We start from the raw sequence: 26,197 nt of genomic DNA on the forward strand, positions 1-26,197 counted from the left end.
AAAGATGCTACCAGAAAACTACTAGAGCTAATCAATGAATTTGGTAAAGTAGCAGGATACAAAATTAATGCACAGAAATCTCTGGCATTCCTATATACTAATGATGAAAAATTTGAAAGTGAAATCAAGAAAACACTCCCATTTACCATTGCAACAAAAAGAATAAAATATCTAGGAATAAACCTACCTAAGGAGACAAAAGACCTGTATGCAGAAAATTATAAGACACTGATGAAAGAAATTAAAGATGATACAAATAGATGAAGAGGTATACCATGTTCTTGGATTGGAAGAATCAACATTGTGAAAATGACTCTACTATCCAAAGCAATCTATATATTCAATGCAATCCCTATCAAACTACCACTGGCATTTTTCACAGAACTAGAACAAAAAATTTCGCAATTTGTATGGAAACACAAAAGACCCCGAATAGCCAAAGCAATCTTGAGAACGAAAAAAGGAGCTGGAGGAATCAGGCTCCCAGACCTCAGACTATACTACAAAGCTACAGTAATCAAGACAGTATGGTACTGGCACAAAAACAGAAATATAGATCAATGGAACAGGATAGAAAGCCCAGAGATAAACCCACGCACATATGGACACCTTATCTTTGATAAAGGAGGCAGGAATGTACAGTGGAGAAAGGACAGCCTCTTCAATAAGTGGTGCTGGGAAAACTGGACAGGTACATGTAAAAGTATGAGATTAGATCACTCCCTAACACCATACACAAAAATAAGTTCAAAATAGATTAAAGACCTAAATGTAAGGCCAGAAACTATCAAACTCTTAGAGGAAAACATAGGCAGAACACTCTATGACATAAATCACAGCAAGAGCCTTTCTGACCCACCTCCTAGAGTAATGGAAATAAAAACAAAAATAAACAAATGGGACCTAATGAAACTTCAAATCTTTTGCACAGCAAAGGAAACCATAAATAAGACCAAAAGACAACCCTCAGAATGGGAGAAAATATTTGCAAATGAAACAACTGACAAAAGATTAATGTCCAAAATTTACAAGCAGCTCATGCAGCTCAATAACAAAAAAACAAACAACCCAATCCAAAAATGGGCAGAAGACCTAAATAGACATTTCTCCAAAGAAGATATACAGACTGCCATCAAACACATGAAAGAATGCTCAACATCATTAATCATTAGAGAAATGCAAATCAAGACTACAATGAGATATCATCTCACACCAGTCAGAATGGCCATCATCAAAAAATCTGGAAACAATAAATGCTGGAGAGGGTGTGGAGAAAAGGGAACACTCTTGCACTGCTGGTGGGAATGTGAATTGGTTCTGCCACCATGGAGAACAGTATGGAGGTTCCTTAAAAAACTACAAATAGAACTACCATATGACCCAGCAATCCCACTACTGGGCATATACCCTGAGAAAACCATAATTCAAAAAGAGTCATGTACCAAAATGTTCATTGCAGCTCTATTTACAATAGCCCGGCAATGGAAACAACCTAAGTGCCCATCATCGGATGAATGGATAAAGAAAATTGGCACATATATACAATGGAATATTACTCAGCCATAAAAAGAAACGAAATTGAGCTATTTGTAATGAGGTGGATAGACCTAGAGTCTGTCATACAGAGTGAAGTAAGTCAGAAGGAAAAAGACAAATACCGTATGCTAACACATATATATGGAATTTAAGGGGAAAAAATGTCATGAAGAACCTAGGGGTAAGACAGGAAAAAAGCCACAGACCTACTAGAGAACGGACTTGAGGATATGGTGAGGGGGAAGGGTGAGCTGTGACAGGGCGAGAGAGAGGCATGGACATATATACACTAAGAAACGTAAGGTAGATAGCTAATTGGAAGCAGCCGCATAGCACAGGGATATCAGCTCAGTGCTTTGTGACCACCTGGAGGGGTGGGATAGGGAGGGTGAGAGGGAGGCAGATGCAAGAGGGAAGAGATATGGGAACATATGTATATGTATAACTGATTCATTTTGTTATGGGGCAGAAACTAACACACCATTGTAAAGAAATTATACTCCAATAATGATGTTAAAAAAAAGATATTTCATCATTAGTGTATAGGAATGCAAAAGATTTCTGTGCATTAATTTTGTACCCTGAAACTTTACCAAATTCATTGATTAGCTCTAGTAGTTTTCTGGTGGCATCTCTAGGATTCTCCATGTATAGTATCAAGTCATCTGCAAAGAGTGACAGTTTTACTTCTTCTTTTCCAATTTGTATTCCTTTTATTTCTTTTTCTTCTCTGATTGCTGTGGCTAGGACTTCCAAAACTATGTTGAAAAATAGTGGTGAGAGTGGACATCCTTGCCTTTTTCCTGATCTTAGAGGAAATGCTTTCAGTTTTTCACCATTGAGAATGATGTTTGCTGTGGGTTTGTCATATATGCCCTTTATTATGTTGAGGTAGGTTCCCTCTATGCCCACTTTCTGGAGAGTTTTTATCATAAATGGGTGTTGAAATTTGTCAAAAGCTTTTTCTGCTTCTATTGAGATGATCATATGGTTTTTATTCTTCAATTTGTTAATATGGTGTATCACATTGATTCATTTGCGTATATTGAAGAATCCTTGCCTCCCTGGGATAAATCCCACTTGATTATGCTGTATGATCCTTTTAATGGGTTGTTGGATTCTGTTTGCTAGTATTTTTTTGAGGGTTTTGCATCCATATACATCAGTGATTTTGGTCTGTAATTTTCTTTTTGTTGTAGTATCTTTTTCTGGTTTTGGTATCAGGGTGATGCTGGCCTCATAGAATGAGTTTGGGAGTGTTCCTTCCTCTGCAGTTTTTTGGAAGAGTTTGAGAAGGTTGGCTGTTAGCTCTTCTCGAAATGTTTGATAGAATTCACCTGTGAAGCCATCTGGTCCTGGACTTTTGCTTGTTGGAAGATTTTTACTCAGAGTTTCAATTTCCTTACTTGTGATTGGTCTGTTCATATTTTCTATTTCTTCCTGGTTCACTCTTGGAAGGTTATACCTTTCTAAGAATTTGTCCATTTCTTCCAGGTTGTCCATTTTATTGGCATACAGTTACTTGTAGTACTCTCTTAGGATGCTTTGTATTTCTGTGGTGTCTGTTGTAACTTCTCCTTTTTCATTTCTAATCTTATTGATTTGTGTCCTCTTTTTCCTGATGAGTCTGGCTAATGGTTTATCCATTTTCTTTATCTTCTCAAAGAACCAGCTTTTAGTTTTATTGATCTTTGCTATTGTTTTCTTTGTTTCTATTTCATTTATTTCTGCTCTGATCTTTATGATTGCTTTCCTTCTGCTAACTTTGGGTTTCGTTTGTTCTTATTTCTCTAGTTCCTTTAGGTGTAAGGTTAGATTGTTTATTTGAGATATTTCTTGTTTCTTGAGGTAGGCTTGTATAGCTATAAACTTCCCTCTTAGAACTGCTTTTGCTGCATCCCATAGGTTTTGGATCATTGTGTTTTCATTGTCATTTGTCTGTAGGCATTTTTTGATTTCCTTTTTGACTTCTTCAGTGATCTCTTGGTTATTTAGTAACATATTGTTTAACTTCTGTGTGTTAGTGTTTTCTACGTTTTTTTTTCCTGTAATTTATTTCTAATCTCATAGCATTGTGGTCAGAAAAGATGCTTGATATGATTTCAATTTTCTTAAATTTACTGAGGCTTGATTTGTGACCCAAGGTATGATCTATCCTGGAGAATGTTCCATGCACACTTGAGAAGAAAGTGTAATCTGTTGTTTTTGGATGGAATGTCCTATAAATATCAATTAAATCTATCTGGTCTATTGTGTCATTTAAAGCTTCTGTTTCCTTTTTTATTTTGGATAATCTGTCCATTGGTGTAAGTGAGATGTTAATGTTCCCCCCTATTATTGTGTTACTGTCAATTTCCTCTTTTATAGCTGTTAGCAGTTGCCTTATGTATTGATGTGCTCTTATGTTGGGTGCATATATATTTATAATTGTCATAGCTTCTTCTTCGATTGACCCCTTGATCATTATGTAGTGTCCTTCCTTGCTTCTTGTAACATTTTTAATTTTAACGTCTATTTTATCTGATATGAGGGTTGCTACTCCAGCTTTCTTTTGATTTCCATTTGCATGGAATATCTTCTTCCATCCCCTCTCTTTCGATCTGTATGTGTCCCTAGATCTGAAGTGGGTCTCTTGTAGACAGCATATATATGGGTCTTGTTTTTGTGTCCATTCAGCAAGACTGTGTTTTGTTTGGAGCATTTAATCCATCAATATGTATGTTCCTATGACCATTTTCTTAATTGTTTTGGGTTTGTTTCTGTAGGTCCTTTTCTTCTCTTGTGTTTCCCACTTAGAGAAGATCCTTTAGCATTTGTTGTAGAGCTGGTTTGGTGGTGCTGAATTCTCTTAGCTTTTGCTTGTCTGTAAAGCTTTTGATTTCTCCATCAAATCTGAATGAGTTCCTTGCCGGGTAGAGTAATCTTGGTTGTAGGTTCTTCCCTTTCATCACTTTAGGTAAACCTGCCACTCCCTTCTGGCTTGTAGAGTTTCTGCTGAGAAATCAGCTGTTAACCTTATGAGAGTTCCCTTGCATGTTATTTGTCATTTTTCCCTTGCTGCTTTCAGTAATTTTTCTTTGTCTTTAATTTTTGCCAATTTGATTACTCTGTGTCTCGGCGTGTTTCTCCTTGGGTTTATCCTGTTGGGACTTGCTGCATTTCCTGGACTTGAGTGGCTATTTCCTTTCCCATGTTAGTGAAATTTTCGACTATAATCTCTTCAAATATTTTCTCGCCTCCTTTCTCTCTCCCTTCTCCTTCTGGGACCCCTATAATGCGAACGTTGTTGCATTTAATGCTTTTCAAGAGGTCTCTTAGGCTGTCTTCATTTCTTTTCATTCTTTTTTCTTTATTCTGTTCTGCAGCCGTGAATTCCTCCATTCTGTCTTCCAAGTCACTTGTCCGTTCTTCTGCCTCAGTTTTTCTGCTATTGATTCCTTCTAGTGTAGTTTTCATTTCAGTTACTGTATTGTTCATCTCTGTTTGTTTGTTCTTTAATTCTTCTAGGTCTTTGTTAAACATTTATTGCATCTTCTCCATCTTTGCCTCCATTGTTTTTCCAAGGTCCTGTTTCATCTTCACTATCACTATTCTGAATTCTTTTTCTGGAAGTTTGCCTATCTCTATCTCATTGAGTTGTTTTTCTGGGGTTTTATCTTGTTACTTCATCTGGTACATAGCCCTCTGCCTTTTCATCTTGTCTATATTTCTGTGAATGTGGTTTTTGTTCCACAGGCTGCAGGATTGTAGTTCTTCTTGCTTCTGCTGTCTGTTGTCTGGTAGACGAGGCTACCTAAGAGGCTTGTGCAGGTCTCCTGATGGGAGGGACTGGTGGTGGGTGGAGCTGACTGTTGCTCTGGTGGGCAGAGCTCAGTAAAACTTTAATCCGCTTGACTGCTGATGTTCCCTCTTGTTGGTTGTTTGGCCTGAGGCAACCCAACACTGGAGCCTCCCTGGGTTCTTTGATGGGGCTAATGGCAGCCTCTGGGAGGGCTCATGCCAAGGAGTACTTCCCAGAATTTCTGCTGCCAGTGTTCTTGTCCTCACGGTGAGCCACAGCCATCCCCTGCCTCTGCAGGAGACCCTCCAACACTAGCCGGTAGGTCTGGTTCGGTCTCCCCTGGGTTCACTGGCCTTCCCCTGGATCCTGATGCACACACTATTTTGTGTGTTCCCTCCAAGAGTGGAGTCTCTGTTTCACACAGTCCTGTCGAAGTCCTGCAGTCGAATCCTGCTACCCTTCAAAGTCTGATTCTCTAGGAATTCCTCCTTCTGTTTTCAGACCCCAGGTTAGTAAGCCTGACATGGGGCTCAGAACCTTCACTCCAGTGGGTGAACTTCTGTGGTATAAGTGTTCTCCAGTCTGTGAGTCACCCACCCAGCAGTTATGGTCTTAGATTTTGTTGTGATTGTGCCCCTCCTACCGTCAAATTATGGCTTCTCATTTGTCTTTGGTTGTGGGGTATCTTTTTTGGTGACTTCCAGTGTCTTCCTGTCGATAATTGTCCAGCCGCTAGCTGTGATTCTGGTGTTCTCACTAGAGGCAGTGAGAGCACGTCTTTCTACTCTGCCATCTTTGTTCAGGCTCCTGGAGGCTTTTGATGACAGCTTTCTGGGGATGGTTGGAAGGTGCTGCCAGCAGGCAGTGGGACAGATGAGATGACAACTCTGGAATCCTAGGCACACCAAGAAATCCAGAGCTCTGGAAGGGTATGGAAGTTCATCAGGCATTTTTGGAGTCCATGCTTTCCTTTGCTGATCAGACAGAAGGCACACTTTGGTTTCAAAGAGTGCTTTCACTTCCTCCTTGATCCAGGAAGTGGGTGGAAGTCAGAACAGCTAAAGTGGACCCCTCCCTACAGCTGGCCCTCTTGCATCTTGGTCAGACCCTTCCCCACAGCAGTGTCCCAGCAGCTCAGGGCCTGAAGGTTGGTCTTCCAGGTCTGTAGCTTTTCCCTTTCTCCAGAGATGAGCTTCCTGTGGGTGGCTGGGTCTCCTGATTCCCTCTCCTCTCTGCCAGGACCCCAGGCTTCTGAGGCCCTCCGCACCAAAGCTGTGTTCCAGACATCGGAGCTGGAGGAGAGCAATGCCTGGATGGCAGTGAAGGAGGCTCATATGGAGAACACCATGACCATCAGCCTCACCAACCCTCCAGATGCTGTCATTGCCTGCTACCAGCTGAGCACCAAGGTTTCCTCTCGCTGCAAACACAGTAACAGGAAGCTGGGCGAGTTTGTTCTGCTTTTCAACCCATGGTGCCCAGATACGAGCTCCTGAGTCCAAGGCTGAGGTTTTCCTGGAAGCTATCCTTCAGGAAGTCCTGGGAGGCAAGTTAGGGACAGGGAGATGAATGCCAAGAGCTTGGCAAGAGTGGGCCCAGGAGGAGACAGGCACGGGACAGAGGAAGCTGGTAGCAGATGTTCCAAACCTGCCGCGACAGAGGGGCAGGTATTAGTGGGTTCTGGTGTATGGAGGCCAGTGGGCAAGGAGGGGGCCTAATGGCAGGAGAGGCCTAGGATTGGGTAAGAGCCAGGTTTCAGCCACCAGACAGCCTTGGTTTAGTCCCAGCTTTGCTAAGTTTCTTCCCTCTGAGTCTCAGTTTCCTCACCTGTAATATGGGAATAACAGTGCCTACCTCTTAGTGTTATGGTGAGAAACCATAGAACTAATGTTTGTAATATGCAAGGCACATCTTAAGGAGTACTGGGGTAAGTATTCTTATTAAGGGGTAAGTCAGTAAGCAGTAGCCTGGATCAGTATTCTTATTAATGTTTAAGAAATATGAACCTGCCATTGTCATTAAATCAGGTCACTCGAAAGCATCAGGACTTCTAAATACCTTCCATCTGGGGCTGGGTTGGGGGTGGTCCCTGCCTGGGGAAAGACCGGCCAGGTAGAGTAGGGCTTGGCCGGGAGGCAGCCTGGGAGCCAGCAAGCCCCTCTTGACCTCTCCTGCCCCAGCAGCCTCTAGGCGCCATCCTGCAGCTGAGCCCTGCTGTAGCCCTTTCCCCAGGCCAGTGAGGCCAGACTCCCTGCCCACGCCAGACCCAACCACTGCCTTTCAGAGGATGATGTGTTTCTGGCCACAGAGGAAGAGAGACAGGAGTACATACATGCTCAATGACAGCGGGATCATCTTCCGAGGAGTGGAGAAGCACATCTGAGCCCAAGGCTGGAACTTCAGGAAGGTCTCCAGGGACCCAGGCCAGAAGGGGGACTGAGAGTCATAAGAGACAGAAGGGGGGCTGGGGAGATGGGAAAAGTCAGTGCAGGAGCCATTATGTCTGCCCTCTTCTTCCCAGGAGGGACAAGCTGGGCTGACTCTTAGACCAAGTCCACTTCTCCAGTCTCTACTACTAGTTGTGCTGGGTCCTTGGGAAGGGGTGGTACATTGGGTACAAATAAATAGCTTAGATCAGGGGCTCTCAATCTTGAGTGTGCACCAGAAGGCCACCAAGGGCTCGTTAAAACACACAGGTGGCTGGGCCACAACTCCCCAAGTTGCTGATTCACTAGGTCTGAGGTGGGGCCTGAGAGTCTGTATTTCTAGCAAGTTACCAGGTGCTGCTGCCGTCGCTGGCCTGGAACCACATTTTGAGAGCCCCTGACTTAGATAAGTAGCTGCAATACAAGGTGAGATGTTGTGGGAGGGGGCGGAGGCGGTTGGAAAGGTAGAGATGGGAGCAGAGGGAGTTCAGAAGGTCATGAAGGGAAACTCCATCTCAGGGATTGCAGAAGGCTTCATGATATTGGGGTGGAGCCCCCAAAGTCGGGCAGGATCTGGACAGGCAGAAGGAAGAGCAGACAGAGCAGTGGAGGAGGGGAGCCAGAGAGTAGCGGAGGTTCTGTAGAGGAGCTCTGTCTGCCCGGGCTCCGGGCAAGTCAAGAGCCTTGACTGTCAGACTGAGGAGCTGGGGTTTGAAAGCATCTGGGGCTCAGGGGCTGGGCAGGGATGATATACCAGAGAGTTTAAGGTCCATCTAAGGGTAACCCCATCTCAGCATCCACTTCGTTTTTTTTTGTTTGTTTTGTGTGTGTGTGTGTGTGTGGTATGCGGGCCTCGCACTGCTGTGGCCTCTCCCGCTGTGGAGCACAGGCTCCGGATGAGCAGGCTCAGTGGCCATGGCTCACAGGCCCAGCCGCTCCGCGGCATCTGGGATCTTCCCGGACCAGGGCACGAACCCGTGTCCCCTGCATCGGCAGGCGGACTCTCAATCACTGCACCACCAGGGAAACCCAGCATCCACTTCTTATTGCCACATAGGAAAGTGAGCCCAGGGTTCCCAGACCTTCCCAATTTTCAAAGACCAGAAATCTTAATTTGTATGTGAAAATCCCCCAGTTTTTAAATGTTGTCAACTAAGTCATTTGAAAACATTATGTAAACCAGTGGGATCGATGTGGCTCCAGAGTCCCAGTTTATCATGAACTTTACTGTGGTTCGTGGGGAGCCATGGGCCTACTGAACAGGGAAGGGAGGTGATTAAGGCTGAGCTTCTGGTTCCCAGTGACTGTTTGAAAGAGGGTTTTTGAGACTTGGGTGTGCTCTGTTGTGTCCCTGGAGGGGGTGGACGGGTGGGCAGTGGGGTAGGCAAACTCCCTGCACAATACAGTGACTGACTAGGGGAGGGTTGTGAGAGGGTCTGAAGTGTAGGTGTGGCTCTGGCCTCTAAGAGCAGCCTCTCTGGGGACAGTTTGAGGAGGACATCCTGGACATCTGCTTCTGCATCCTGGACCGAAGCCCTAGTCACCAAGATGACCCAGCCACCACCAAAGCGTCCCACCACTACGACCCCATCTACGTCACTGGAGCCATCAGCGCCATGGTAAGGAGCCCAGCTATCCCTGCATGCTCACTCCCTCGTGGGTCCCCGGGCCAACTCCAGGGCCACACCCTAAGGTTTTTCCCATCACCTCTTGTTTTAATTCTCTACTGCTGCATAACAAATCACCCCAAAACTCAGTGGTATAAAACAGCCATTTACTATGTTGACAACTTTGCAAATCAGGGACTTGGTCAGGGCAACGTGAGGACAGAACACCTCTGTTCCAAGCTGCTTCAGCTGGGTGTGTCTGAACGGCTGCAGATGTCTGTGATGGTTTGACGGGACCATATATCTAGGGCATTTGTTCCAACAGTCAATGTTTCCTTGGTTCTCTTCCATGCTGTGTCTGCTGGAACTGGAATGCCCAGGTGGCTTGCTCACTCTCATGTCTGGCCCCTGGGCTGGGATGGTTGGAAGAGCTGGGTCTGGCCAGTCATTGCTCTGTGTCTCCATGCAGCCTTTCCACATGGCTAGGTTGGGCTTCCTCAAAGCATGGCAGTCTCAGGGTAATCAGATAAGGCAGTTGGCTTCTCCCCAAGCGATTATTCTAAAGTTAAGTGGAAGCTGCCAGTCTCATAAAGCCTGGGCCTGGAAACAGGCACAACATCACTTCCACCATGTCATTAATCAAAGTAGTCACAGGCCAACCCAGATTCAGGGAAAGGGTACACAGAACCACCTCGCTGTGAGAGGAGTACCATCTTTAATCTATTACATGCCAGTGCTTCCTCCTTGGAAGGTAGCCAGAGGGCCTACTAGCTCTCTCTATAGCAAGTAGGTGTTAAGATCAGTGGGTGGGTAACTGTGATTCCAAAAATGGGCAAAGCTGTTTTTCTCATATTTGATACTCTCAATTCCTCAAGACTTCAGAGACATGTTGGAGCACAGAGAATCAAAAGCAGTGACCAGTCCCGAACAGTAGAGTGGTACAACCCTGTAGGATAGCGGTACAGGCTCCCAAGTCAAAGTCCTGAACTCCTGAACCCCTTTTGCTAACTTGCTGTGCGATTTGAGCTAGTGCCCTAACCTCTATGAATCTCAGTTTCCTCATCTGAAAAAAAAAGGAAGTAATAGAACCTACATCATAGACTAACATAGATTAATATAATGTGTGCTAAACCCTTAGAATAGTGTCTGGCACACGGTAAACATTTAATGAATGTTAAGCATCTCTATAACTATCATTACCACCAACAGTCCCAAAAAAACAGATTACTTAAAACAGGAAATGCTCTAAAACTGAATACGATTTTCAGCAATAGAGCATCCCAATGGAAGGTAACTGAAAATGATAAATGGTACCAAAAAGTAGGTATTTTAAAACAGCAGATGGCCCCAATTTTCAGACAATTTAAAAACAAGCAGTGGCCCCAAATAAATGGGTGGCCCAAAGTTGGAGATGATTTTACGATGGCAATGTTCCTGAAGAGGGAAGCCCTGCCTGGTGGTGGATTTTTGGCCTCCTCTACCCAGGTGAACAGCAACAACGACCAGGGCATGGTACAAGGCCAGTGGCAGGGCAAGTACGGTGGCAGCACCAGCCCACTGCACTGGCGTGGCAGCGTGGCCATTCTGCACAAGTCGTTCAAGGGCAGGTTCAAGCCAGTCAGATACGGCCAGTGCTGGGTCTTTGCTGGAGTCATGTGTACAGGTACCCTGGGAAAGAAGTTCCCCAACCCCTAGTCAGCTCAGTTTGCATTTGTTTCCATATATTTGCATAGGCATTCCTCCCCCAACAAAAAAAATCTTTCTTTATTAGTGATGGGGAAATAGAAGTCTGGGTAATGAAGAGAGAAACCAGATCCCTCATTTATGTGACTTTTGGTCTTTTATTTTACAGGAGTCCCACCTCTCAAGCCCACTGAGTGCCCTTGAGTGAGTCTTGTGGTCCTGGGTCCTCAGTCCCTACAGGCTATTATGGCTATTATAGGGTTATTATACGGCTTCCAAGGTCCTGCCAGCCTCAGAGCCCATCTATTCAAATGGGGGGGGGGGTGGTGACTCTAGAAGTCCCCTGAGAGAATGTACAGGAGATGGAGGTGTTTCTCAGAGTGGAGACGAGAGTCGGCCCTGGCAAAGATAGGGAGGGGGCTGTGGCCAGACCTGAGGCAGGTGGCCTGCTAGGGGAGGCCACACCACTCCTCCCTGAGTCTGGGGTCCTGGCCTGTCCTGGAATCTTGCAAGCATCCTGCTCTTCACTCCTTGGGTGCTTGGGGATTTCAACACGGATTGTGTCCAAATTTAACTTGGCACATGACACAGGCAGGAACCTTAGTGTGGACAAGTACATGGACTCCTTTGGGTGGACACTGGAGGACTTGATGGAGGACAGCATGTGGTGGGTCCTCAGCCGCTGGCTCCCAGGGGCACCCTGAGGCCCTCCCAGATGGAGCTCAGCTCCACTGAGTCTGAGCCAGTTCTGGAAGGGGTGACAGGTGCCCAGCAGAGGGGGTGGTCCCTGGCAGGGTGACTCCTCTTCTGAGATACAGGGGTCTTTGGACACATGACTCAGAAGCCAAGAGGTGGGCTCAGGATTTGACAGCCTTGTACCCCTGGCTCTCCACTCTGCAGGGCTATGAGCCCTCCCCTAGACACCTGTGACTTGCAGGTGGGGCCAAGTCCCGCCCCTGCAGAGTCACCTCTGTATCCCGCTCCTGCTGTCTGTCAGCTGCCTGTGCACTGAGCTGTGTCTCAGGTGGGAAACAAGCTCCTTTCTCAGCTCAAGCAAAACTCTTTGCACAAAGCTTTACAAAATTCATTTTGATTTGATTTTTTAAAGTAGGAGATACATTCATGTGCTTTAATATTCAAAAGGTACAGAATGGGCTACAGTGTAAGTCTCCCTCTCTCCATTGCCAGCCTCCCCCTCCTCCTTCTGGACACAACATCAGAGAGAAGCCCTGCAGCTACAGGGGCACACATATGCACAATCCCCACCCACCCCCACTTCCCTTCACTTAATATCGACAGCATAATGTAAACTGTTCATTTTTCTCTGCATGAAACAATTCCATATTGGTACATACAAGGTTTCCTTTCTTTTTTTTTCCTTATTTATTTATTTATTTATTTTTGGCTGCGTTGGGTCTTCGTTGCTGCACGCGGGCTTTCTCTAGTTGCGGCGAGCGGGGGCTACTCCGTTGCGGTGTGCGGGCTTCTCATTGAGGTGGCTTCTCTTTTTGCAGAGCACGGGCTGTAGACACGCGGGCTTCAGTAGTTGTGGCGCACGGGCTCAGTAGTTGTGGCTCGCGGGCTGTAGAGCGCAGGCTCAATAGTTGTGGCGCACGGACTTAGCCGCTCCACGGCATATGGGATCTTCCTCCACCAGGGCTCGAACCTGTGTCCCCTGCATTGGCAGGTGGATTCTTAATCAATGCATCACCAGGGAAGTCCCCTTATTTTTTATAGTGTTTAAAAAGTAGTAACACCGTGCCCAGTGAGCACCTCGTCTATGCCAGACCCAGTTGTGCTGCACATGCAGGCTGATCTCATTTTATTACTCTTCTTTTTATTGTGCTTCACAGACATTGCATTTTTATTTCTTTCTTTTTTTTTTTTTTTTTTTTTTTTTGCGGTACGCGGGCCTCTCACTGTTGTGGCCTCTCCCGTTGCGGAGCACAGGCTCCAGACGCGCAGGCTCAGCGGCCATGGCTCACGGGCCCAGCCGCTCCGCGGCATGTGAGATCCTCCCGGACCAGGGCACAAACCCGCGTCCCCTGCATCGGCAGGCGGACTCTCAACCACTGCGCCACCAGGGAAGCCCCAGACATTGCATTTTTTTACAAATTGAAGGTTTGTGGCAATCTTGTGGCAAGCAAGTCTATTGGCATCATTTTTCCAACAGCTTCATTAAAGTATGTACATTGTTTTATTAGACGTAATGTTATTGCATACTTAATAGATTACAGCATACTGTAAGCATAACTTTTATATGCACTGGGAAACCAAAAAAGTTTGTGTGACTTGCTTTATTGCTGTATCCACATTTTATCCACATGTAGTGGTCTGGAACCTAATCCACAATATCTCCAAGGTGTACCTGTGTACTAATTCATTCCTCCAAACAACCTTGTAAGCAAGCTAGTATTGTTATCTCTATTTTGCAGATGAGGAAACAGAGAGGTTAAGTAACTTGTCTAAGGCTCCACAGCTAGTGAGTGGATGAGAAGTTACAAACCTGTCCTGCCTTTCAATTGTACAGCAAAACCATTGTTTATCTAACCACCTCACATGGCTGGACCAAATATTTGCCTTTACAAACAAGGCTTTTGGAAAACCAAAAAGAGGAGAAGGAAAGGGGAGAAGAGAGACAGAGAGATGGTCTGAGGCTGGACACCAGCTTGGGAGGAAGGAGTCCTGGGCTCATTCCCCTGGGCGTGGCTGAAGGACATTTTAAGAAGAGGGCTGCTGAGGCTGGCTGTGTTTCCTTCTGTACTATGTGCTCTTCACAATTCCCCTGCTCTTTAGAAAGTCGGCTTTTCTTGGCAACTTGCACATGTATAAGCAGACATTCAGACAAGGTTATTCATGGAAGCCTTGTAGATACAGGAACTCCAAAAAAAATTGCATTCTTCTCTTTATGCAGAACAGACAGACCCTTCTTTTTGTTTTGGGGATCTCTGTCGCCATACAGGTTGTCCATGTTCTCCCTTTCAACCCCAAATGCTTTTCACAATATTTTCCCAAAGAAGAGTTTGGAGGTCAGAGTAAAGACGCCAACCCAGGCCAAGAAGCGTTTCTCTGTGCTGCTTCCTTACTGTGTGACCTTGTGCAAATGATGTCACTTTTCCTAATCTCATATTCTCATCTTTAACATAAGAGACTTAAAGCCTAAACGAAGGCCTACAGAACTCTGCATAATATGAAACCTACCTACCCCCGTGCTTGCCGTAGCCCAGAGATATACTTTCTGTTCCTTGAACACACTAAGTTTTTTCTTGTCTCAAGAGCCTTTGCACATGCTGTTCCTTCTGTCTGAAACACTGTTCCCTTCACTCTTCCTATGGCTAATTCTTTTCACTTTAAGTCTCATCTTAGATGTCATTTACCTAGAGTAGGTCTCCTGCAGTTATTCCCTAACTAAAGCTCCTCTCTTTCTTCACAGCATTTATTATTACTTTATTGTTTTATTTATTTGTTTATTTATTGTTACTTTATTGTTTTATTTATCTGCTTACTTACTTTTGCCTGTCTCCCTATCTGTCTCCTTTGTTAGAATGTAAGCTGCACGAGAACAAGGATCTCCCGTCTTATTTGCTGTTGTATTTCTGGACCTTGAACAACACGTTCTAGATATATAGATATAGATATATAGATATAGATATACACACGTATATTTATACATACAGGCAGGCCTCGGAGATAGTGCCAGTTCAGTTCCAGACCACTTCAATAAAGCAAATATCACAGTAAAGTGAGTCACATGAATTTTTTAATCCAAAAGAGCATATAAAAGTTATGTTTATATTATACTATAGTCTATTAAGCGTGCTATAGCATTATGTCTAAAAAACAATCTACATACCTTAATTTTTAAATACTTCATTGCTAAATGCTAACTATCATTTGAGCCTTCAGCATGTTGTACTAGTAACATCAAAGATCACTCATCACAGATCACTATAATAAATACAATAATAATGAAAACGTTTGAAATATTGCAAGAGTTACCAAAATGTGACACAGAGAGACATGAAGTGAGCAAGTGCTATTGGGAAAACAGGGCAGATAGACTTACTTAAGGAAGGGTTGCCATAAACTCTCAATTTGTAAAAAATGCAATATCTATAAAGTGCAATAAGTGAAGTGCAATTTAAAAAAGTCTGCCTGTAGGTATATGAATGCTAGGTGCTCTATCATTACAGTAGATGAACGGTTCAAAAAATTCAGCCAGGAAAAAAAAAAAAAAAAAAATTCAGCCAGGGCTTCCCTGGTGGCGCAGTGGTTGAGAGTCCGCCTGCCGATGCAGGGGACACGGGCTCGTGCCCCGGTCCGGGAAGATCCCACGTGCCGCGGAGCGGCTGGGCCCGTGAGCCATGGCCGCTGAGCCTGCGCGTCCGGAGCCTGTGCTCCGCAACGGGAGAGGCCACAACAGTGAGAGGCCCGCGTCCCGCAAAAAAAAAAAAAAAAATTCAGCCACAGAGCAGGGCCCAGGGCCTAGCTGGCAACAGGAACTTTCCCTCTCCGAGGGCTCCTCTCTGCTCACCGGAGGCCACCCTGCCCCATCCTCTCTCTGTGGGAGGAATTTCCATGTCTGGAATGAGAGCTGGTTTGTCCGGCAGGACCTGGGCCCCGCTTACAATGGTTGGCAGGTTCTGGATGCCACCCCCAGGGAGGAGAGTGAAAGTACAGGCTTAGGGGGGCAGGTCCCAGACCCCCACTTTTGCTCCCCTGGAGCTGCTCACGCCCATCCCTCCTGCGCAGGTGTGTTCCAGTGCGGCCCGGCCTCGGTCACCGCCATCCGCAAGGGCGACGCGCACTTGGCCCACGACAGTCCTTCTGTGTTTGCGGAGGTCAACGTGGACTACATCACCTGGCTCTGGAATGAGAATGAAGCCGGGAGCGTGTGTCCTCAGACACTAAGTACTAAGAAGATCGGGAGGTGCCTCAGCACCAAGGCAGTAGGCAGCGACTCCCACGTGGACATCACCAGCCTCTACAAGTATCCGGAAGGTAAGGGCGTATAGCGGCCTCCATCAGCCTCCCCAGTGACCCGGCTGCTGCAGAGGGACAACCACGGGCCGCCCCGGCGCCAGGCCCTTTCCCATGTGATGTGGTGGTGATAGCCTCCTTCAGTACTGCCTCTGAGATTGAGCCAAGTACTTTTAGCTTATATTAACAGCTTCCTCTGTTTGCAAGTAGATTTTCCACATCTAACAATATCAATAGCTACATTTCCTTTAACATATATGTTCCAGGTACTGTATCAGGTATGCTCACATGTGATAACAATAATTACTAATAATAGTGATGTTAGTAGCAGGTATTATTTATTGAACACCTAGGATACACAACAATAGGCCCCACGCAAAATAATAATAATATAGCAGCTAAGCCATGGTCACTAATTAATGGTCACTGGTTTACTGAAGAGCCTGTACTTGTCGGGGGTACAAAAACAAAACATGTATTTTTTCTGGTCACTGCCTCTAGCTATAAAAAGTCACCCTTTTCCCCTCCCCCTAAATAACAGGTCCCTTAGCAGTGCTGTGATCTGATCACACACTTTCAGCTACTCCTGCTTGTTAAAGGAATGTTATTTGGGTAATCAAGACTTCAAGTTCAAACTTGAATCAGAGCTAGTCTCCTCCCCTCCTCTGAGCAAGAACTGGAGCGGTGACCCCAGAAGTTTGCTGTAATCGAGGGGCACCAGCTCTGGCTTCCTCCAGCCCCTGCAGTTTACCCTCTAGGGTGGTGGTTTGCAATGCACTGGAGTCACCTGGGGCACAGATTGAACAACAATTACTTTTTGCTCAGGATTCTGCGGGTCAACTGTGTGGGCTGTGCTCAGCTGCAATGGTTCGCACGTGGTGTCTGCTGGTATCTCAAATTTATCTGGGGCCTCAGATGGGACTGCTGGGCTGGCTACTGGAGCCTCTCATGCTCCAGTAGCTAGCCCCGGCTTGTCCACATGGCAGCAACGTGCTCAGCAGGTCAGAATGAAAGCTGCAAGGTCTCTCAAGGCCTCACTCAGAACTTACTATGTCACCTTTGCCACATTCTGTTGGTCAAGCAACAAACACCACCCCAGATTGAAGGGGCAGGAAGCACACTCTACATCTTAATAGGAAGAGTTGCAAAGAAAGTATTATGGCCATTTTAATCTACCACAGCAGCCCTGACTGCACCCTAAGTGAATTGCAGTCTCTAGAGGGTGTGGCCCAGCCATCAGGACTTATAAAAGCTCCCCAGGCGATTCGAACGTGCAGCCAATGTTGAGAACACCGGTCTAAGTCTTCTGGTGTGTTAGGCCAAGAAGGAGGAGGACAGAAGAATGGAAATGCCTTTGACTTCAGGGAGCGAGGATTCAGTGCCCTAAGGCAGGCGGGTGCTGCTGCCCTACTTACTCCGTAGCTCAGGGAGGACAGGTGGTGGCTCCGTTACAGCCTGCTGCCTTGGGACTCACTCCTGTGCTGTCCCCAGGCACTGTTGATTTCTTGAGACATTGCCCCCTCTTGCAGTGGAGCCCCTCCCACCCCACTGGCAGTCACACAGCTTCCCTCTGATGCATGGAAGTTTTTGTCCCCAGATTCTGGAGGGGGTTTGCAAGGCTGTGGCCCCCACACTCATCTAGATGCTGTGACCACCTCCAAACCTGGTGGGGAGAGTTCTTGATGGGCTGTTACCCACCTGCCATCTCCCTTCAGTTCTCTCCTCTGTGCTCAGGGAACACACGGCTCAATAAGCAGACCTCCCACAAGGATGAAATGCCAGCTTCCCCTTCCTGTAGGCACTCTGCCAGTCTTTACCGGCCAGCTCCTTCCTGCAGGCACCCCTAAACTTTAACATTGATTCTTTTAAACACCCCCCAACACACACACACACGTTCCCCCAGTTCCTTCTCTAGGAACATGGCCCTTGATGTTGATGACCTTCTCTTCTTCACTGTCTCAGGGTGGGCAGTGAGGGACGGTAGGTGGTAAGGCCTCTTCCAAACTACTACTTCTCTCATAAGTCCTTCAGGTTGATGCCTGGTCCCATCTGCTGGGAGTTTCTAAAACTTAGAATACGGGGTCTTTGGGGTCTCTTATCCTAAGCTTTAGCCATGGCCACATGAGAAATCAACATCCTGTTACAAGATGCGAATAACAGTAGTCACCACTGCTGAGTCCCACTGTGGGCTGGCCATATTCACATGTAATTTAATTCTATTATTTAACAAATGCTTACAAAGCAGTTCCCACAAGCTTGTAAGGTAGATGCTGGTATAACATTTATTTGATAGAGGAAAAAGCAGAGGTGCACAGAGGGAAGTGGACTCAGTGAAGGGACACAGCCAGTGAGTAGCGAGTCTGGCTCCGGAGCCCATGCTATTCCTTTACGCTTGGCTGCGCTATCTAATTATAATATTATCTACTGTTGATTGCCCACTGTGGGGCAAGTGATTTTACATCTAGGTTAATAATAATAATAGCATCTAAATATTGTTAAGCATGGTGATAAGCAATGTCTGCACATTATTTCATTTAATATTCATAAAAACCCCATCTTACATAAGCAAGTTGAAGCATAGGAAGGTTAAGTAACTTCCCCAAGTTTCCAAAACCTAGAAGAGCTGGAATGCTAACCAGAGCCTCTGTGTAATCTCAGAGCCTCTGCCTCTCCACTCTGCTAGACTGCTCCTCTCTTCCATGAGTGCCCACAATGTGCCATGTACCGTGCCAGGTTCTTTTATGTGCTCAAGAAATAAAGCACCCCTAAGTGTCAGGCATGATTTAGAGGCAGGGGAGAAAGAGAAGTGCCCAGAGGATTCACCATCTGGTGAGCGGACAGCATCAGGACAGTACAGGGTGATCAGCTGTACTGTGTTGGGGAGGCCAGAAGGCTGAGGAAGCCCAGAGGACAGGTTGCTAACCAGCCAGGGAGGAAAGGGCAAGAAGAACATCCATGGGAAGGGATCCTGAAGGGAGTAGATTTAGCCAGGAGATGAAGGGTTGGGAAGGCATTCCAGGAGAGGACCCTATGCATCTTGATTCCAGATTCACTGTAAGCAGTGCTGTTCATCCAAGCCATGGGCATCCCATTCTGTGGATGAAATGGCAGGGCCTGTCTGCTTGCTCCGTCCACTGAAGGAGGATACATGATAGAGCAGATTCAGAGTCCTTGGGGACAATGTGCTTTGCCCCTGCCACTGAGTCAGCCTGGATGCTGAGCAAAGAGGAACCAGCCTTCCAAGCAAAGGAAACTGTGTACAAAAAACGCACTGGCCGTCCTCAGATTCAGGTGGGCTTTCTGCAACAGGCTTCAGAGTAGAGTGGAGGAAGGCAGCTTCCCCCGCTAACCTTCAGACAGAGGCACTAAACACAGAGGCAAGATTTTAGTCAGAGGCTGGTGCCAGGGGTTTGCAGGGGAGCCAGGTTGGCAGTTCAGCCATCTGCCTCTGGCCCTGCCTGTTAGCTTCTTAGGGCTTCCATAACAAATTACCACAAATGTAGCAGCTTAAACCATCAGAAAGTTATTCTCTCATAGTTCTAGAGGCCAGAAGTTCAAAATCAAGGTTTAGCAGGGCCATACTCCCTCCAAAGGCTCTAGGGGAGAATCTTTCCTTGATTCTTCCAGCTGATGATGGCCCCTGCATTCTTTGGCTTGTGGCTGCATCACTCCAATTTCTGCCTCCACGTGGCCTTCTTTCCTCCTATGTGTCTCAAATCTCCATTTCCTTTCTCTTACAATGACATCAATCATTGACTTTAGGTCCCACCGTAAATCCAGGGTGATCTTATCCCAGGATACTTAATTAATCTGCAAAGGCCCTATTTCCAAATAAGGTTATATTCACAGGTACCAGGGGTTAGGACTTGGACATACCATTTAGGGGGACACTATTCTGCCCACTACAGCCTGTGAGCAGGGAAGACCATGCACCTGTTGATCAGGGCCTGGCCAGCCAGCACATCCAGTGGCTGTGGGGCTGGAGCTCAGAGGCTGATCCACAGAGACTCAGTGACCAGACCCCAGGGAACTCCCCTTCCACCCTCTCTCTCCCTCTCTGTTACTCTGCTGTCTGTCTCTTTCTACACTTTTCTGCTGTGCCCTTCCTTCTTGCATTTAGTGGGTCCCCCAAGTGTCAGGTAGGAGAGTGGGCAAGATGAACAGGAAAGCAGACAATCACAGCACAGCGTGTTGCTGTCTGCCTGCCAAAGTACAAAATGGCCAAGGGAACAGCATGGGGGAAGGCACAGCTTGTTCAGGCAATAGCAAGTGTGAAAGGGTCATTGGAGGCTCTTTTATACCTAAAGGACTTTGCACAGGATGCTTTCTCTGCCTGGGAAGGTCCTGCTGACTTCATCCCAAGTCTGCCTGACCAGGGGTCTCAGGACCCTACTGGCTTCCTTCTAAGTACATATCACAATCTGATATTTGCTTTAATCTTTATTCTTTCCCCACCAACTAGACTGTGAGTTCTGGTATGGCTGGAAACCTGACTATTTTGTCTTCTGCTGTATCTCCAGCTCCTGTTTCAGCATCTACCACATAGTGGTGCTCAATATGGATTCGTATGAATGAATGAATGCAGGCTGATAGCACATAATGGGCTTTGAATGCCTAAGGACTGTGATCCATATGTCGGAGGGCCTTGCTTTATTGATTGTAAGACTGGCTTATGTTATGAGATACATGAGGCACATTTTCACATTTCTCTGTATTGATATATATTTATTGAACATCTGCTGTGTGCCAGGTGCCCAGAGAACAAAACATGTATGACCCTTGCCTTAAAGGGGCTAACATTCTAGTGGGGCAGTTAGAAGTTAGGAAAAAGTAAAATAAATAGTATCTCAGATGGTGATAAGTATTCTCGTGGAAAATAAAGCAGAGAAGGATTTTAGGAACAGATTGGGAGGAAGTGAACATTTGTCATTAAAATCAGGTGATCACTAACAGATATCTATAGAAGGCCCACCCAGTAGCAGCAGAATACACATTCCTGGCAAGTCCAAATAGAACATAATCCAGAATTGACCATATGCTCATCCATAAAACAAACCTCAGAAATTTTAAAGGATTGAAATCATACAAAGTATATTCTCTGATCACAATGGAATAAGATTAGAAATCAAAATCAGAAAGGAATTTGGGGAATGCACAAATATGTGGAAATGAAGCAATACATACACCTAAATAATCAGTGGGTCAAAGAAGAAATCACAAGTGAAATTAGAAAATATTTTGAGATGAAAGTAAATGAAAACACAACATACCAAAATTTATGAGGCGAGATAAAGCAGTACCTAGAGGGAACTTTATAGCTGTAAATACCTATATTAAAGAAGAGCGATCTCAAGTAAATAACCTAACCTTCCACCTTAAGAAACTAGAAAAAGTAGAAACTAGAAAAAGTAGAGCAAAGAAAACCCAAAGAAAGCAGAAAGAGGAAATAAGAAAGATTAGAGGAGAAATAAATAAAAAACAATGAAGAAAATCAATAAAACCAAAAGTTGATTTTTTTTAAAGATCAACAAAACTGACAAATCTTTAGCTAGACAGAGAGAAGACTCATATAACTAAAGTCAGAGAGGACATCACTACTAAACTTACAAAAAAATTATAAGGGGTGTGGTAAAAAAAATAACTAATTGGTCTTTGTCCCCAGTTCCTGGACATGGCTCCTAAAAACCCTTGAAATCTCTGGAGTGATAAGAGTGTCTTTTGTATGGAAATGAGATGACAGGTGGCTGGGGGTCCCCAGGTAGCTCAGGATGGGGCTGGTTACCAAAAAGGCCAAAACCATGCTTAGAAGATTAGAACTTTACACTTCACCTGAACCTCTGGGGATGGGAAAGGGACAGGAGATTGAGTTAAATGCCAATGGCCAATAATTTAATCAATCATGCCTATATAATTAAACTGTCATAAAAACCCCTAAACACAGGGTACAGAGAGCTACCAGGTTGGTGAACACATCCAGGAACTAAGAGGGTTACCCTCCCAAAAAAGGCATGGAAGCTCCATGCTACCTCCCCGCTCCTTCTACCTTGCCCTATGTTTCTTCTGTTTATCTCTTCTATTTGCCTATTCCTAAGTTATATCCTTTAATATAAATTGGTAATAGTAACTAAACTGTTTTTCTGTTCTGTGAACTGCTCTAGCAAATTACTGAACCTGGGGCCGTCACAGTCATGGTAACCCCCAATTTGTAACCAAGTCAAACAGAAGTGTAGGTAACTTGGGCACCCAATACTTGTGACTGGTATCTAAATTGCGGGCAGTCTTGGACTGAGCCTTTAAATCTGTGGAATCTGACACTAACTCCAGGTAGTTAGAGTCTGGATTGAATTCAAATGCAGGACAGCCAGGTGGTGACCAGAGAGTTGGAGAGTTGGTTGGTGTGGAAAACTCCCACACATTTTGTGTCAGAAGAGTTGTGAATAAAACAGTTCATTAGGAGACAGAATGAACAACTATTTACCAACATATTAGATAACTTTAGATAAAATGGACAAATTCCTCTAAGAATTACCAAAACTGCCTCAGGAAGAATTAGAAAATCTGAATAGATTTATAATAAGTAAAGAGATTGGAGTAGTAATTTAAAACTTCCCACAAAGAAAAGACCAGGCCCATATGATGTCACTGGTGAATTCTACCAAACATTAAAAGAAGAATTAATACCAATTCTTCACAAACTCCTCCCAAAAAAATAGGAGGGAACATTTCCCAATTCTTTCTATGAGGTTAGTATTACCCTGATAGCAAAACCAGATAATGACATCACAAGAAAAGAAAACTAGAGATCAATATCCCTTATGAACATAGAAGCAAAAATTGTCAACAAAAATACTAGCAAAGTGAATCCAACAACACATAAAAAAGATTATATGCCATGACCAAGGGTTTATTACAGGAATGCAAAATGGGTTTAACATTGAAAACTAATTAATGTAATATACCATATCAATAGAAAAACTGGACAAAAACCACATGATCATCTCAATAGATGCAGAAAAATATTTAACAAAATCCAACACACCTTCATGATAAAAAGTTCTCAACAAATTAAGGATAGAAGTGAACTTAGCCTGATAAAAGTCTTCTACAGGTTAACATCATATCTAATGGTAAAAGATTGAATGCTTTCCCCCTAAGATGAGGAAAATACAATGTTGTACACCATTGCCATTTTGTTCAACATTGTGATGGAAGTATTAGCCAAGGAAATTAGTCAAGAAAAAAATAGAGATCTTTTCAACAGTGTTGGGAAAACTGGATATCAACATGTAAAAGAATGAATTTGGACCCTTACCTTACACCATACACAAAAATTAACTCAAAGTGGATCAAAGACCTAAATGTAAGACCTAAAACTATAAAACTCTTAACAGGAAACATAGGAGAAAACTTCATGACATTGAATTTGGCAGTGATTTCTTGGACATGATACCAAAGGCAAAGGTAAAAAAAGAAAGACAAATTGGACCTCATCAAACTTTTGTGACATTATCAACAGAGGAAACCTGTAGAATAGGAGGAAATATTTTCAAGTCATGTATCTGAAAAGAGGTTAATATCCAGAATATATAGACAACTCTAAACACTCGACAGCGCAAAAAAAATAAAATGGGCAAAGGATTGAATAGACATTTCTCCAAAGAGGGTATACAAATGGCCAATAAGCAAATGAAAATATGCTCACATCACTGATCATTATGGAAATGAAAATGAAAACCACAATGAGATACCACCTCATAACAATTAGGGTGGCTACTATCACAGAAGGAAAGAAGTCAGGAAGGAAGAAAAGAAGAAAGGAATAAAGGGATGGAGGAGGAGAGGGAAGAAGAAAGTAAGAAAAGCACAAGTGTTGATAAGGATGTGGAGAAATTAGAACACGTGCACTGTTGCTGGGATTTTTATATGGTGCAGCCACTGTGGAAAACAGTATTGAAGTTCTTCATAATATTAAAAATATAATTATCAGATAATCCAGCAATTCCACTTCTGAATATATATCCAAAAGAACTGAAAACAGGGACTTGAAGAGATATTACACCCATGTTCATAGCAGCATTATTCACAACAGCTAAAAAAACATGGAAGCAACCCAAGTGTCCATCAAGAGATGAATGAATAAACAAAACGCGGTATATACATACAACGGAATATTATTCAACCTTAAAAAGGAGGAAATTCTAACACATGCTACAAATGGATGAAGCCTTGAAGGCATGATGCTAATGAAATAAGCCAGTCCCACATGGACAAATGCCATACAATTCCACTTGTATGAGGTATCTAGAGTAGTGAAATTCTTAAAGACAAGAAGTAGAATGGTGGATGCCAGTGGCTGGGAGAGGAGGGATGGGAAGTTATTGTTTAATGAACACGGAGTTTCAGTTTTGCAAGATGAAAAGAGTTCTGGAAATGGATGATGGTGAAGATAGCACAACAATAGGAATGTACCTAATGCCACTGAAGTGCACACTTAAAAATGGTTAAGATGGTAAATTTTATATTATGTATATTTTACCATAATTTTTTAAAAAATAAAAAGAAAGAAGAAAAAATAAAGTAAAAGAAAGAAAAGGAAGGAAGGTAGGAGGGTAAAGTGGGAGGGAAAGTAAAGAAATAGAAGAATTTCCAGATTTGCAAGGAAGAGGTAAAACTCTCTCTATTTGCACATGATATGATCTTGTATATATAAAATCCTAAGGAATCCACTAAAAGTTATTAGAGCCAATAAATGAGTTCAGAAGAATTGTAGAACACAAGATCAATTTTTAAAAATTAATTGTATTTCAGGACACTAGCAATGTATAATCTGAAAATAAAATTAAGAAAACAAATCCATTTACAATAGCATCAAAAATAATAAAATACTTAACAATAAATTTAACAAAAAAAAGAGCAAGTCTAGTACACTGAAAACTACAAAACATTGTTGAAAGAAATTAAAGACTTCAGTAAATGGAAAGACATCCCATTTTCATGGATTGAAAGACTATTTTTTTAAGGTGGCAATGCCCCAAAATTGACCTAAAGAATCCATGAAACCTCTATCAAAGTTCCAGCTAAGTTTTTTCCAAAATTGACAAACTGTTCCTAAAATTCACTTGGAAATTCAAGGGAACCAGAATAGCCAAAACAATCTTGGAAAAGAAGAACAAAGTTGGAGGGCTCAAACTTCCCAAATTCAAAACTTACTATAAATATACAATAACCCAGATAGTGTGATACTGGCATAAGAATGGACATATAGATCAATGAAATAGAATCCAGAAATAAACTCTTAAAATTATGTTTAATTGATTTTGACAAGAGTGCCAAGACAATTCAGTGGGGAAAGAATGAGAACAGTCTTTTCAACAGATGGTGCTGGGACCACTAATTATCCCCATGCACAGAATAAAATGGGCCTCCTACATTCACACAGTACACAAAAATTAACTCAAATGGATCATTGACCTATATCGAAGAGCTAAAATTACAAGCTTTTAGAAGAAAACAGGAGTTAATCTTCATGAGCTTGAGTTAAACAGAACGTTTTTGGATATGACATCAAGAGCATAAATGACAGAAGAAAAAATTGATAAATCGGACTTCATCAAAATTAAAAACTTGTACTACAAATGACACCATCAAGAAAGAAGAAAAGCCCACAGAACAGAAAATATTTGCAAATCATGTATCTAATAAGGGACTTGTATCCATAATATACAAATAATTCTTATAGCTCAGTAATAAATAGATAAATAACCCAATTTTTAAATGGGCAAAGGATTTGAAAGACCTTTCTCCCAGGACAATATACAAATGACCAATAAACATGAAAAGGTGCTTAGCATCATTAATCATCAGGGAAATGCAAATCAAAACCACAACAACATACCACTTCATATCCACTAGAACTGCTATAAGCAAAAAGACAGACAATAAGAGTTGGTGAGATTGTGGAGCAATTGGAACACTCGTACATTGCTGGTGGGAATGTAAAATGGTGCAAGCACTTTGACACTTCCTCACAATATTAAACACAGAGTTAACATAACAACCTAGCAGATGCACTTCTAGGTATACACCCAAAAGAAATGGAAAAAAAAATCCACCCAAAAACTTGTACATGAACCTTCATAGCAACATTATTCAAAATAGCTAGAGTGGAAACAACCCTAACATCT

The 26,197-nt window shown here is 43.7% G+C and overlaps 1 protein-coding gene across 1 annotated transcript in view; it reads left to right on the forward strand.

Moving 5' to 3' along the window:
• The first annotated feature begins 6,504 nt into the window (after window positions 1-6,504).
• Window positions 6,505-26,197, forward strand: part of TGM6 (transglutaminase 6) — a 78,769-nt gene continuing 59,076 nt past the window's right edge. The window contains 8 exon segments of the mRNA XM_060030967.2: window positions 6,505-6,813; window positions 7,604-7,648; window positions 7,650-7,724; window positions 9,231-9,362; window positions 10,836-11,013; window positions 11,547-11,700; window positions 15,604-15,707; window positions 15,786-16,034. Of these exon segments, the coding sequence (XP_059886950.2) occupies window positions 6,505-6,813; window positions 7,604-7,648; window positions 7,650-7,724; window positions 9,231-9,362; window positions 10,836-11,013; window positions 11,547-11,700; window positions 15,604-15,707; window positions 15,786-16,034 (1,246 nt within the window).

This window comes from Delphinus delphis, chromosome 15 (genome assembly GCF_949987515.2).
Source record: "Delphinus delphis chromosome 15, mDelDel1.2, whole genome shotgun sequence".
Taxonomy (NCBI): Eukaryota; Metazoa; Chordata; class Mammalia; order Artiodactyla; family Delphinidae; genus Delphinus; species Delphinus delphis.